General features: G+C 47.9%; 1 protein-coding gene and 1 long non-coding RNA gene across 3 annotated transcripts; both read left to right on the forward strand.

Moving 5' to 3' along the window:
* The first annotated feature begins 2,311 nt into the window (after positions 1–2,311).
* Positions 2,312–7,964, forward strand: LOC308482874. The gene is made up of 3 exons (XR_013989475.1): positions 2,312–2,387; positions 3,979–4,031; positions 7,912–7,964. It is a non-coding gene; the product is annotated as an uncharacterized lncRNA (long non-coding RNA).
* A 971-nt stretch (positions 7,965–8,935) lies between these two features.
* LOC308482958 (phospholipase A2 inhibitor gamma subunit B-like) lies at positions 8,936–10,485 on the forward strand. 2 transcript variants are annotated; one of them, XM_081016480.1, is made up of 3 exons: positions 8,936–9,069; positions 9,531–9,662; positions 10,273–10,485. In XM_081016480.1, the coding sequence occupies exons 1-3, from the start codon at positions 8,940–8,942 to the stop codon at positions 10,461–10,463; spliced, it is 453 nt and encodes a 150-aa protein (XP_080872606.1). In that variant the 5' UTR covers positions 8,936–8,939; the 3' UTR covers positions 10,464–10,485. The 2 variants fall into 2 exon arrangements, 1 of the variants encoding a protein (XP_080872606.1); XR_013989517.1 differs by lacking the exon at positions 8,936–9,069 and adding an exon at positions 9,342–9,437.
* Positions 10,486–15,152: the final 4,667 nt, after the last annotated feature.

Genomic DNA, 15,152 nt, shown 5'->3' on the forward strand with positions numbered 1-15,152 from the left:
ACACAGGGGATTAACATAGGCAACACACCTACAGCTCAGGTACAATGCCTGCCTCCTAGCAATTGAATTCAGTTGGACAGCACACTAGGGCTGAAAAACGTACAGGTTTCCCCAGACATATCTAGGATTTGGATGTCGAAAATGGCATCCAGTATTCGGGTGTTGAAAACGGGGGAATTTTGGTGTACGGATTTTCACTTTTAAAAATATCAGCAAAATGTCAGGTAAAACCCAGATGGATGGCAACGTGATGGAAAAAGCAATGGAAACGACTCGAAAAGCTTAAAATCACTCGAAAAGCTTAACAATTTGGGTGGGTTTCTAAAACAACTTTGTGGGTGTCAGGAATTTTACTTTTTGAAATATGGCGACCCCAACACTCACACCCTTGCAGTGCTTCAAAGCCTAACACAAACATTTATTTAGAACCTCAAAAGGAGTTAGTTAAAAAGCTTAACGCCTTATTCACAACAGCAGCCCAATGGAGTTTGTGCAACAGCCAGCCTTTTAAAGACCCACAAAACTTAGCATCATAGAATTGTGGAGTTGGAAGGGACCCTAAGGTTTATCTAGTCCAGACCCCTGAAATGCAAGGAATGCTGTAGTTCTGCCGCAAGCAGGGAGACAACAAACCAGATCCCCACTCAGCCACAGGAGACCTTGGGCCACTCACTCACTCACCCACTCACTCACTCACTCACTCACTCTCAGATGAACCTACTACACAGGGTTGCTGGCAGGGCTTTTTTTCAGCCGGAACTCACCAGATCTCAATTCCGGCACCTCTTAGGTAGGTGTCATTGCCATTGCAAGAGAACGAGGGAAATATTTATGGTGTTCCTTCACCTCTATTTCTAGAAAAATAGCACTTCAAGAGACATGCCCTCTTCATTCTCCAGTGATGGAAACGAGACATTATTACACTTAAAGGATGCACTATTGGCAGGCACAACCACCTGAAGAGGATGAGAAGGAGAACCAGCGAGAGGAGTGGCCTGTGGAGAGGACCATGGTCTTGGCTGGGTTTATTGCCTAACCTAAGGAGAGTCCTGAGGACCCAGGAATGAGGCCTGGAAGCCAGCATTTGGCCCTCAAGACTGCCTGGAAATGAAAGGCAGAGTTTATAGGGGCGTTGTTTTAGACATCATGTTGCGAACATGTGGGCACATGAACACATTCACACAGCTTGAGAACCTCAGGACATGAAACGCGTCCTGCTGGATTAGCTCAGTGGCCCATCTAGCTCAGAAACCTGCAAGAAGGATTCAGGCATCAGAGCTCTCTCCCTCTCCTGTGTCTTCTAATAACTGGTCTTAAGAAGTATTACTGCCTCCGATCATCAGGGCAGAATATAGCCATCATGACTTGTAGCCATTGGTGGCCTTCTCCTCCATTAATTTGCCCATTCCTCTTTTAAAGCCATCCAAGCTGGTGGCGATCATTGCGTCTTGTGGAAGCGATTTCCATCATTTAACACTGTGCTGTATGAAGAAGTACAGTCAGACCTCGGGTTACAGACACTTCAGGCTGCGTTTTTTCAGGTTATGGACCCACCAAAACCCAGAAGTACTGGAACAGGTTACTTCTGGGTTTTGGCAGTCGCGCATGTGCAGAAATGCTGAATTGCAACCCGCACATGCGCAGACGCACCACTGTGGGTTGCAAACATTGTGGGTTGCGAACGTGCATCCCGCACGGATCATGTTCGCAACCCGAGGATCCACTGTACTTTCTTTTGCCTCCCACCAGCTGATCCAAATTCCACCAGCCCTTAAACTCATGAAGCAGTTCAATTTGTTGCAGCTCTTTTCCTTTGCTATATAATGAATATAAGTATTCCATCCAATGCAATGTCTCTCGGTTCTTTGTTATGGGGATATGGGCAAAAATGTGAATCAGAAGCAGAAATGTACAGATTCATCTATCCCAATCTTCACACGAACCTGGAAGTGATATATCCAGAATAAGGTGTGTCTTTCTACCTTGAAGACATCTGGTTTTTGTACCTTGGTTCCCTCCCATGCCATTGTCTCATTTTATTTCATTGCTCTATGCTTGATCCTTATGCTATGTTGCACTTCATTTTTATGGGGATTTTAAAAAAAAGCTGTTTGACCCAACTGAACTTTGTTCTACCATATTTTTATGGATGTATGTATATTTAAAAACCTTGAGTGGTGAACGGGTGGAGCAATCGTGGGGAACATCAAATTGGTGCTATCATATATAGCATGAAATGCAAATATTTCTTGTGTGTCGTTCCAAAGCCTTTGGCTCCTACATAAGGCAAGGTATTCCAGAATAGATGTGCCATAAGTGACCTTTAGTAGCCAGAAGAAGACATCCTGATTGAGGAGCACCTGCCCTGCAGTCCTTCACAACTTGTGGTAAGTCACATACTACATCCGTTTTGGAGCTCTAGACTTGGCAGACTCTTAGATCACATTTGCACCATCTGTTCAAAGCACTCTCAATGCCACTTTAAATAGTCATGGGTGCCACCAAACAATTCTGGAAGGTGTGGTTTGTTAAGGGTGCCGAGAGTTGTTGGGATACCCAACTAGAGGTCTCCTAGAGCTTCAGTTTTCAGAATGGTTAAGAATCAATCTGCCTTCATAGAGAACTCTGAGATGTGTCGCTCTTGGAGGGCAACAGAGGCACTCCTAAAAACTCTCAGCACCATTAACAAACAACAACAGCTCCCAGAATTCTTTGGGTGAAGCTGCAACTGTTTAAAGTGGTATCAGAGGGCTTCGAATGGATGGTGTGAATGTGGCCTAAATCTAGAAATAATACTACTTTATATTTCTGAGAAATGGCAATGTTCTGGAAGAGTGGTTACCGCTCTCATGGTTAGGTTGCTATTTATTTTATTTAAGAAAAGATGTTTCTTTCCTGTGCCACTGAAAGAGGAATGAGGGACCTAGGGTGATATATGAAAACTAAACAAAACTAAAACTAATATGTAGCTATAAACAGATTAAAATTAAATGGTGTTAAAACAACATTAAATGTTACAGCCCTGGAAGAATAGGAGGGTAGGTGCCATGCCCTTTGGATGTGAAAGGGGGCCACCACTGAAAAGTCCCCTTCTGTTGCTGCTACCCTCAAAATGAGGGGACGCTCAGTCTGTCTGTTGAAGACAGAGAAGCCAATCAGGCAATTTTTGCTGGGCTATTCTCATTGCCATACTTACTTGGGAGTAAGCTCACAACCACAAATGTAAAGCACACTTCTCCCATAGAATCCTGGCAACTATAGTTTGTTAAGGGAGCTGAGCATTGCTAGGAAAACTTTAACAAACCACAGTTACCCAATACTTTGCTGAAATCAAGGTGTTCCCGTGATCTACCACATGAGTAACACTATCTAAAAAGGAGATAAGGTTGATCTCACTTGGTTTACTAATGCCAGCCCCTGGTTATTAGGAGTGTGTGTGTGTGTGTGTGTGTGTGTGTGCGCATGCGCACAACACACATATACACACCGCTCTCGGATGGAACTGAGAAGAAAATGGCAGCGCACCTGACCGCTATGAGCTCCACTGGCACATACACTGAGCACCTCCACATGACAGGAGGATTTTGATAAAATATGAGTTGAGCCATACAGCCTCCCTGGATTGATTTGGCTCCTTAAATTGGTTGCTTATTAAGTTTGGGATTTATTTATTTTTTAAAACTATTTGTTGAAATGGGGGGGGGGGATAATTTAGTTTTCCACACCCCCCCCCCACACACCCCACACCCCAATATGTGCTCGATCCCATGAACTTTTCAAAGGATTAATTGGCCAGGAGATTTGTATCTACAGTGTGCAACAACAGGGGTGAAATTCTACTCAGTTCGTGTTTAGAGACCAGTTTACCTAATTTACGTTCCCTGAAGCGATAGGAATAAAAATGCAGCTCTCCTTCAAAATTCATACCAGGCTGAAAAAAACTGTTGCACTCATTTCCACCTGTCATTTCTTCCCCAGCACCATGCCGGCTCTCTTGGGACTTCTTGTCTTCTTTGTGCTTCTAATCCCAAGTAAGCAGTCATAATCTTCTAGGGCCAGTGTGTGTTGCAGTGGGATGCTTGGGATATAATAATAATAATAATAATTTATTATTTATACCCCGCCCATCTGGCTGGGTTTCCCCAGCCACTCTGGGCGGCTTCCAAATGAATATTAAAATACTATGATACATCAAACATTAAAAGCTTCCCTAAACAGGGCTGCCTTCAGATGTCTTCTAAAAGTCTGGTAGTTGTTGTTCTCTTTGACATCTGGTGGGAGGGCGTTCCACAGGGAGGGCGCCACTACCGAGAAGGCCCTCTGCCTGGTTCCCTGTAACTTGGCTTCTCGCAGTGAGGGAACCGCCAGAAGGCCCTCGGTGCTGGACCTCAGTGTCCGGGTAGAACGATGGAGGTGGAGACGCTCCTTCAGGTATACTGGACCGAGGCCGTTTAGGGCTTTAAAGGTCAGCACCAACACTTTGAATTGTGCTCGGAAACGTACTGGGAGCCAATGTAGGTCTTTCAAGACCGGTGTTATATGGTCTCGGCGGCTGTTCCCAGTCACCAGTCTGGCTGCTGCATTCTGGATTAGTTGTAGTTTCCGGGTCACCTTCAAAGGTAGCCCCACGTAGAGCGCATTGCAGTAGTCCAAGCGGGAGATAACCAGAGCATGCACCACTCTGGCGAGGCAGTCCGCGGGCAGATAGGGTCTCAACCTACGTACCAGATGGAGCTGGTACACAGCTGCCCTGGACACGGATTTAACCTGTGCCTCCATGGACAGCTGTGAGTCCAAAATGACTCCCAGGCTGCGCACCTGGTCCTTCAGGGGCACGGTTACCCCATTCAGGACCAGGGAATCCCCCACACCTGCCCGCCTCCTGTCCCCCAGAAACAGTACTTCTGTCTTGTCAGGATTCAACCTCAATCTGTTTGCCGCCATCCATCCTCCAACCGCCTCCAGACACTCACACAGGACCTTCACCGCCTTCACTGGTTCTGATTTAAAGGAGAGGTAGAGCTGGGTGTCATCTGCATACTGATGAACACCCAGTCCAAACCCCCTGATGATCTCTCCCAGCGGCTTCATATAGATATTAAAAAGCATGGGGGAGAGGACAGAACCCTGAGGCACCCCACAAGTGAGAGCCCAAGGGTCTGAACACTCATCCCCCACCACCACTTTCTGAACACGGCCCAGGAGGAAGGAGCGGAACCACTGTATGACAGTGCCCCCAGCTCCCAGCCCCTCAAGACGGTCCAGAAGGATGTTATGGTCGATGGTATCAAACGCCGCTGAGAGATCCAGCAGAACTAGGAAACAGCTCTCACCTTTGTCCCTAGCCCGCCGGAGATCATCAACCAGTGCGACCAAGGCAGTTTCAGTCCCGTGATGAGGCCTGAATCCCGATTGGAAGGGATCCAAATGGTCCGCTTCTTCCAGGCGTGCCTGGAGTTGTTCAGCAACCACTCGCTCAATCACCTTGCCCAAGAATGGAAGATTTGAGACTGGGCGATAGTTGGCCATCGTGGCCGCATCTAAAGATGGTTTTTTAAGAAGCGGTTTAATAACCGCCTCTTTCAGCGGGTCTGGGAAGGCTCCCTCACGGAGGGAAGCATTCACCACCCCACGAAGCCCATCGCCCAGCCCTTCCCGGCTAGCTTTTATAAGCCAGGATGGGCAAGGATCAAGGAGACAGGTGGTTGGTTTCACTCGTCCAAGCAGCCTGTCCACATCCTCGGAGGTAACAGATTGGAATTGATCCCACACAATTTGACTAGACAGGACTCTAGCACTCCCCCGCCCCGGCCCTGCTCCCACGGTGGCGTCTACCTCTTCCCGAATCTGAGCGATTTTATCTGCAAAAAACTTTGCAAAATCATTGCAGGAGATCATGTGGCCCGTATTGGGCCCCGATGTAGCAGGTGGTTCCGCTAAATTGCGGACCACCTGAAAAAGTCTCCTGCTGCTGTTTTCTGCAGATGCAATAGAGGCGGCGAAGAAAGCCTTCTTCGCCGTCGCTACCGCCACTTGGTAGGCTCGACACTGAGCTCTAACCTGTGTCCGGTCAGCTTCAGAATGGGTCATCCGCCACCGGCGCTCTAGCCGTCTCAACAATTGTTTCATTGCCCTCAGATTCGTGGAAAACCACGGGGCCATCCGGGCTCCATGCAATCGGAGAGGGCGCTTCGGAGCCAAACAGTCAATAGCCCTGGTTAACTCCACATTCCAGCGGGCCACCAGGGAATCAGCTGAAAGGCCATCAACATGGGATAAAGCATCCCCTACCGCTCTCTGGAAACCATTTGGATCCATTAAGTGGCGGGGGCGGACCATCCGAATCGGTCCCACCTCCCTGCAGAGGGGAAGGGTCGCGGAGAAGTCAAGTTGCACCAGGAAGTGGTCTGACCATGGCACTTCTTTTGTTTCGCTTTTACTTAGTGTCAGAACACCAACATCCATGGAGGTAAACACCAGGTCCAAGGCATGTCCGTGGCTATGGGTTGGGCCAAACTTATTCAGGGACAGCCCCATGGAGGCCATGCTTTCCACGAAGTCCCGAGCGGCCCCTTGTAAGGTCGTGTCGGCATGGATGTTAAAATCCCCTAGGACAACCAAACTAGGTGTCTCCAGGAGAACATCCGCCACGACCTGAAGCAGCTCGGGCAGGGAATCCTTGGTGCAGCGGGGAGGTCGGTACACCAAAAGGAATCCTGTACTGCCCCTATTGCCCAACTTCCAGAACATGCACTCAGAGAACTGGGTCTTCCCAATAGGATGCCTGGTGCAAACTAATGACTTCCTAAAAATCACTGCAACCCCCCCTCCCCGCCCACAGGGCCTGGGTTGCTGTGCGTAAGAGAAACCTGGTGGACAAGCAGCGGCAAGAACAGGCCCACCTGCTTCATCCAACCAAGTCTCTGTTACACAAGCCAGGTCAAATCCTCCATCCATGATCACGTCATGGATGGCAGTGGTCTTATGAATCATTGACCTGGCATTGCACAGCAGCACCTTCAGGCTATGTGGGTATCCCTTGCTGATTCTAGTATCCGTCCGGACAGGACCAGACCCGGAGGCAGGGATAGTCCTCAGACAACGACTAAACCTGCCTCCTCTGTAATGACATGGTCTGGTCTTAGCGTAACTCCTCCTCCTACCCGTGATCACTGAGATCGGTTGTCCCAGCGGGAGTAAAGGAGATCCAAGCTGGGAAATCTGGAAGGGCTGACCGGGGTGGAAACCAATATACAGTGGTACCTCGGGTTACATACACTTCAGGTTACATACGCTTCAGGTTACACACTCCGCTAACCCAGAAATAATGCTTCAGGTTAAGAACTTTGCTTCAGGATGAGAACAGAAATCGGGCTCTGGTGGTGCTGCGGCAGCGGGAGACCCCATTAGCTAAAGTGGTGCTCCAGGTTAAGAACAGTTTCAGGTTAAGAACGGACCTCCGGAACGAATTAAGTACTTAACCCGAGGTACCACTGTATCACCTTCAAGCTGGTGAATGTCGCGTTACACAGAGCAGGAACAGCCTTGCACTTGACACCACTGGCGGAGGAAGAGGGGTGCGGGGGGAACGCACCGCCCCCGGCCGTGCGATCCTGGTGGGGTGCCATCACGGCTGTCTCTCTGCCCACGCTGGGCACCAAGCCATGCCCCTAGGACGCACGCCACGCCCCTGCTGACAGGATGTCACATCCCTGCGGATGGCGTGTCATGCCCCTAGGACGCATGCCAGCACTGCCCCTGCCTGCTCTCCGCCCCCCGGTGCTGGAGCATGAAGCTCCACCACTGCTTGACACACGTTTGTGGGATCCTCGCCCCTTTTGCAGACGATAACATAGAATGATGTGTTTACATGGACCTTGCTTAGGAAACCTTGCATCTTCTCTCCTTCAGGTGACTCCTTGGAGTGCGATACCTGCACAGGGCCAGGCTTGAACTGTACGGGCACGATGGCGAACTGCAGTGCTGCTGAAGACAGCTGTGCTGTTACTGTTCTTGAAGCCACAGTAGGTGAGTGAGAAGGATCTCCACCAAATTCAGGCCATAGGCCATAGGTTTGCAAAAAGGCATATCAAGATGCCCTAGTTGGAACCAGGCCATTCATTCATTCACCTGCAGCAGTGACTGCTTAGATTGCTAGCAGCTCTCAAAATGCAGCTTTGGAATGCTTTGGACTACAACTCCCATCACCCCTCACCATTGGCAGTGCCGACTGTGGCTGGTGGAGATTATAGTCTCAAAAACATCTGGAGAACACGGGCCTCTAGGTTTTCAAGCAGAGAGCTCACTTTTCCAGCCCTCTGCAGCCTGAGGTACCTTGGCACTGTGGTCAAGGGCTGGCGTCCCTCCATATGTTGCTGGACTACAGTTCCCATCATCCCTGGCCCTTCACTGTGCTGGCGAGGGCTGATGGGAGCTGTAGCCCAGCAACACCAGGGGGACAGTGCATTGTAGGACACTTCCCTAAATGCTTATCTAGGAGTCCTCACAAGCGAGCTGGTCCTGGAGGAAGAACTGTGAGGGGAGAGACTTAGTCAGGCAAGGCCTCCTTCCCCCTGTCTTGCTTCACCCGCTAGTCTCTGCTTCTCAATTTGTATTGTATTATTTGTATTGTATTATTGTATTATTTTATGTACTGTGGCTTGCCATTGTTTTATTGATTATAGTTTCGAAATTATTTATTGTAACAGTTAAGTGGATTTCTGTTTAACTGTTTTATGTTGATATTATTATTATTTTATACTATCCTAATGATTGTTGAATGTTACTTTTGAGGTGTAGGTTGCTTATTTTAAAGTTATGTTTTGCGTTGTTTTCATGATGTTAGCCACTCTGGATACAAATAAAATAATAATAATAATAATAATAATAATAATAATAATTATTCCTTCTCTGCAGCTCAGTTAACAACTCAAGAAGTAATGAAAGGCTGCGTATCGTCTCACATCTGCGGACTTGAATCATTTTATCTGAATTTGGGCAAGATGATTACTGCCAGAGGAATGGCTGTCTGCTGTAAGGGGGATGACTGTGCATCTGTTTCTCCTCAAGGTAGGTATAGTTTTGCTCCCATCCTCTTTTCCTGCGCTGTGCTCCAGAGGCCAGGTTGTGCCATGGTGTGTGTGTGTGTGTGTGTGAACATAGGAACATAAAAATGTTTCCCAATACCTCAAGGACCACCTGTCCCCATTTGAACTGACCATCCACGAGAGATGGCCACCCAACCTCTGCTTGAAAACCTCCAAAGGAGAGGCCAAACCTCACTGAATGTTTTTGCCTGGTCAGAATGTGAATTGTGATGACATCTCTCACTTGCCAAGATAGAGAAACTAGCCTACTGTATGAAAGTAAGGCTTAGCATTCATTGCTCCACGCACTTCTCCTTCAGGCCCCATCTACGACTGGCATGTGCACCCCAGGTGAGAACGCGGTCCTTGGGCTGGAAAATAGTCCCTGCCCCCAGTATATTTGCTTTTCTGACAGTGTCTCTGATTTTTTCCCAACCCCAATAGTGCCACCAATCAGCAGTAAAGCCAATGGGAAAAAATGTCCAGCCTGCTTTTCTCTATATCCCCCGTGCTCTACAGAGGAGGCAGAATGTACAGGAGATGAGGACTACTGTCTGGATGCAACCATCAAATCTGGTAATTCTGATAAGATCTGCTATGCTGATATTGCTGATTATGAGCAGGGATTGGTCTTGCTGGCAATCAGTCACAGGGGTTCATTCCATCCTGCTCTGTTCATCTGCTTGCATTTTTTAACCCATTTCATGTTTACTTTTTACATGAAATGTGCACATTTGATGTAACTCTTCAGGGTTGTAGCCAATACAGTGGTACCTTGGGTTACAAACACTTTGGGTTACAAACTCCGCTAACCCCAAAGTAGTTGCTCCAGGTTGCGAACTTTGCTCCAGGATGAGCCATTGAAACGAATGGGCATGGCTAACTTAGTTCTGTTAATTTCAGTGGGTCTACTCTGAGTAGAATCCACTTGGAAACAACACATGCTTTTCAATGAACTCACCAGCAAGAAGCACATTTTGTATGTGTTGTAAATGCCATTCAAAGTCCAGAGAAATGCATAAAATCTGTCTGGGAGATGGGTTCTAATAATAATAATAAAATGTTCAGGAGCATCAGGTTGGCCTGATCCCTTGTGAGAAATGAACTGAATGAATTCCTAATTGTGAGAACTTTCCCTTTTCCTGGTTTGTGGGTTTAAACTGTAGCCTCTGCTTTCCATCTCCAGGTGTGAATGAAATCACCGTGAAAGGTTGCACTACCAAGTCTTTCTGTGCAGTTGTGCAAGAAATGATTGGAACGCCCTTCCATACTTCTGAAACACTAAATGCTCAATGCAAACCAGCCAATAAGGCTCCATCATCGAGATTTCCCCTTCTGGCCCTGTTGGGGCTTCTGGCAGTGAAGATCGTCCTCTAATGAACCCCCTCCTGTTATTCAGCATCATGGGAGACCTTCCTTTCCATGTTCTTCTCTATATTTGGTTTTTCAGAATAATTTGTTTTCCTAGTTATTTTACTGAATTGTAATGAATCATGGAAGAAAATAAAACAAAAAGAAATGAGGACGAGCTTGTCCATTGAAGATCTGTTGGTCAATGAGACTTAGCAGAGATGGAGAACCTTTTTTCAGCCTGAGTGATGTATTTCTTCATGACAGCCTTCGGGGGGGGGGGGTCACCAGCCAGTGGTGGGCAGAGCCAAAGGCCAATGTTTGTGGAACAAATACTTTCTTTTGTGAAGTACGCAATCTTCCAACCATACAGTGGCGTAGCGTGGGGGGTGCAGGGGGGGCCGGCCGCACCGGGCGCAACATCTGGGGGGGGGGCGCTCGCCGCCTCCGGAGTCGCTGAAGAGCCTCGGGCGCAGGCTGTAGCAGAGCCCCATGTCTCACGGAACCGACGACCTGGCAGCGGCTCTCAGCGCTCGCCGTGGTCCCCGCGCTTCAGGGCCGCGGAGGGCGCGCCAGGCAGCCCCTCCTCACAGCCCCGCCGCCGCCGCTGCTGCTGCAGCTGCTGGGCCATGTTGCATTTTCCTTGCCTCTCTGCCCTCCTCCTCCGGGCAAGCGGCGTCGTTTGGGCGGCAGCGCCAGCGGCAACTCGCCTCAGATCACCTGACACTGACCCGCCACCGCCGCCGTGGCTACCTTACCGTAAATACCCCAGCCCAGGCAGCAGCAAGAAGAAGCTGGCAGTGGCGGCAGGTTAGGGGTTAGGGGGCGCAAATTACTTGCCTTGCCCCGGGTTAGGGGGCGCAAATTACTTGCCTTGCCCCGGGTGCTGACAACCCACGCTACGCCGCTGCAACCATAGGAAAGTCAGAGGTTTCTATGTACAGAGACACACAGTCTTCATCCTCCATTGATGCAAGTAAGAGACATTATGAAAGTGTAAGAATACGTTCTTATCTCCCTTGTGCTAGAGGAGGTGTGGATGTTTTGCTATTGGATATTTGACACAATTTCATTACATAGGAAAGCAAAATAACGAAGGGGTGTACATTATATTGGAGCAAAGCAGTGCACAAAATCAAGAATTTAAGACATGTGGCTTCTGCAAGAGTTAAGCTCTCCCCTTCAGAAATCTGTGCCAGCAAGGAAACAAAGGTCTCTCATCCATTCATTTGGTCCCTAGTCCAGCAATATGTAGGTCCTTGAGATTACCTTAGAAGCGATCTTCACTGTCTGAAGTCTGATTCCTGCTTATAGGAGGTTAATAAAGAGTAAACAGACCTTCCTGGAAAATTAGAAACATTTGTGTTCTGATCTTCTCTGCAACTATTAGGATCAGGAAGTTAGCTGTTCTTTCCAGGTCCATATGAGATAGGAGCTTGTACAAAGGTCACAGATAGTTCATGTGGGGAGGCCTTTCATATTAAACTTATGTCAGCTGCACTAATGCCATGATCCATAGAAATAAACCATGTAAAGAGTATAGACTACCACGCATTGTTACACTTGCCTCTATGAAGGCAGACATGTGGACACACTGCATATTTGCTAGTGAGATGTCTAAAATGGGGCGGACTAATGTGACCATCTATGGCCATATCTATCTGCTGCTGTGGACAAGTGCTTAAGCTGAAGCCCTCCAGATGCTTTGAACTATAGTTCCCATCAGCCCCAAGCAGCACAGGTGATGGGAAATGCAATCCAAAACATCTGGAGGCTTCCAAGTTGGATAAGGTTGGGCAACACCCTTTGGCCAATACAGACTCATCTCTCTCTGCTCCTTACGACCAAGAAACTAGCCTATCTCACTGGACATTGAACCATCTATCCTCGTACAACCCCTAAGCCCCACCACATAATTCTTTCCCCGAATCTTTCTACATCTAACCATCTTCCCCACCTTTCATTCTCAAAGGTACTTCTTTTTCACATGTGGGGCAATCCTTTAAAGGATTTTGTCATTGTTGTTAGGGTTGCAACATTGACAACATTTATCTTTTGCTAGACTAAGGTGATGTCGTTTTGCTACTAGCATGCTTCCAAGCCTGTGGCGGTTAGGGGAGAGTTGTTTTGTTCTGTCTTTATGGTAGAATTTCTTTATGTTTATGTTTTAAACATGCCGTAAGTCACTTGGAGACCTTCAGTTAACAAGCAACTGGCAATTTCAAATAGTACAGTGGTACTTTGGTTCTCGAACGGCTTAGTTGTCGAACAAATCGGTTCCCAAACGCCAAAAACCCAGAAGTGCTCTGGTCTGTGAATGTTTTTTTGGAAGCCAAACATTCAAGGCAGCTTCCAATTGAGTGCAGGAAGCTCCTGCAGCCAATCGGGAGCCGCGTCTTGGTTTTCGAACGGTTTCTGGAGTCGATTGCACTCCGGAATGGATTAAGTTCGAGAACCAAGGTACCACTGTAACAGCAACAAGTGCTCTGTGGGGTTTACAGTATGGATTTGCATCCTGGGAGTTCACTCACTTTTCTTGGTGACACCCCTGCCCCTATCATCCAGACAGGAGTGCCAGGTAAGCCCCATCCCATATAATTGATCACAAGACATGGCACACACACTCACCATTTGAGTAGCAATGCACTTCAACTTTGGGGTGATGGGGAAGACCCTTCCAATATTTTATTGGGAGGCAAAGGGACCTTGGCTCCTAGTGAAGGAGGTGAGGACAGGTGCCCCACCTAGGCCCGAAGTCACCCCAGGCCTCAATAATCAGCCCAAGCCTCAAAACTGTCCAAAATTCCCTTTCTCTCTTCTAAAAATCCACAGCTAAAGTTTTCCTCTGCTTTCTCACAAGATGCTGTGGCAAAGGCAAAATGCTACTTTTATCAGTACAATAAGGCTTCAAAAAGCTAATGAATAGGCTCTGTTCAAAGCAAGCCTGAGAACTGACTCTTATCTCATTCGGTTGTAACACATCTTTGGACACGCTGAACGCAAGGCTTCTCATCCCCCTTTCCTGGGAAGAATCATAGAATCATAGAATCATAGAGTTGGAAGAGACCACAAGGGCCATCGAGTCCAACCCCCTGCCAAGCAGGAAACACCATCAGAGCACTCCTGACATATGGTTGTCAAGCCTCTGCTTAAAGACCTCCAAAGAAGGAGACTCCACCACACTCCTTGGCAGCAAATTCCACTGTCGAACAGCTCTTACTGTCAGGAAGTTCTTCCTAATGTTTAGGTGGAATCTTCTTTCTTGTAGTTTGGATCCATTGCTCCGTGTCCGCTTCTCTGGAGCAGCAGAAAACAACCTTTCTCCCTCCTCTATGTGACATCCTTTTATATATTTGAACATGGCTATCATATCACCCCTTAACCTCCTCTTCTCCAGGCTAAACATGCCCAGCTCTCTTAGCCGTTCCTCATAAGGCATCGTTTCCAGGCCTTTGACCATTTTGGTTGCCCTCCTCTGGACACGTTCCAGTTTGTCAGTGTCCTTCTTGAACTGTGGTGCCCAGAACTGGACACAGTACTCCAGGTGAGGTCTGACCAGAGCAGAATACAGTGGCACTATTACTTCCCTTGATCTAGATGCTATACTCCTATTGATGCAGCCCAGAATTGCATTGGCTTTTTTAGCTGCCGCGTCACACTGTTGGCTCATGTCAAGTTTGTGGTCAACCAAGACTCCTAGATCCTTTTCACATGTACTGCTCTCAAGCCAGGTGTCACCCATCTTGTATTTGTGCCTCTCATTCTTTTTGCCCAAGTGCAATACTTTTTGCCCAAGTGCAATACTCTTTTGGAAGAGTCCAAAAGAGTCCCAAGACAGGAGCTTTCTGTTCATGCTCAGGGGAACTCATGGGGCAGGACTCTTGAGGAGGAGGAGAAAGGGGAGGGAACTAGAAGGGGAATATATGCTCTGTGCAAATGACTGTGAACTCGTGCTTGTTTGTGAATCCATCACACTTGCTCCTTCTACCAGCTGGATGGTAGAAATAAAGCTTTTTCTCTGAAACTATTCCTTGAGTGTCTGTTGACTCCCATCTCCCTTTCCCGGGCGCAATACACTTCCCAACCCAAGGGCAAAGCCTCATAAGGCTACACTAGGAACTGGCTCCTGTGCACCCAGACATGCAAAAAAGGGGGGGAGAGTTCTCCTCTTTCCCCTGTTGGGACTCAATCTCCCATCTCTTGTTTCCCAGCCACCTGCTGCTCTCAGTATGTGTCTGCAGAATAAGGTTACCAGACATCCCCGTTTACAAATTTACAAATCAGTCCCCTTACAAAATCCTATGATTCCGACTCATTTCAATGAAGTGTCCCTGGATTCATTGAAAAAAATCTGGTAACCTTACTGCACAAGCCCTAGTTGTCCCATTCTAACTCCCCACCCATGACTTATCCAACAAATGCCTTTTTCTCCCTGGGTGAGCCTTGAATACTTATTCCAGGTGAGTGATATGTGCTGGAAGCCCCAAAAGCTAGTTGCATGGTTTTTTGTGTAGACTCCCCACCCTCTGCTTTGTGCTTTGTGCATTGTGCTGCAAAACAGTGACCCCGCAGAACAGCAGATGAAGGATTGGCCACTCTTAGAATCCATCAAACTTACACAAAGGTCCTGGGGGAAACTGGCACATAGTGAGTCTATGGGCAAGATGGTGGTGTTGGTCACTGCTGTTTTCAGGACTCAACTAGGGATGGGCTGCA

This window comes from Podarcis pityusensis, assembly GCF_964106645.2.
Source record: "Podarcis pityusensis genome assembly, chromosome: 8".
NCBI classification, from domain to species: domain Eukaryota; kingdom Metazoa; phylum Chordata; class Lepidosauria; order Squamata; family Lacertidae; genus Podarcis; species Podarcis pityusensis.

What these genes read in the sequence shown, in the direction of transcription:
- LOC308482958 (XM_081016480.1), top strand. Translation starts at nt 8,940, where the DNA reads ATGAAAGGCTGCGTATCGTCTCACATCTGCGGACTTGAATCATTTTAT. An exon ending in TGCATCTGTTTCTCCTCAAG is followed by an intron (nt 9,070 to 9,530) that starts GTAGGTATAGTT and finishes CAACCCCAATAG; the next exon opens with TGCCACCAATCAGCAGTAAA. An exon ending in GGATGCAACCATCAAATCTG is followed by an intron (nt 9,663 to 10,272) that starts GTAATTCTGATA and finishes TTCCATCTCCAG; the next exon opens with GTGTGAATGAAATCACCGTG.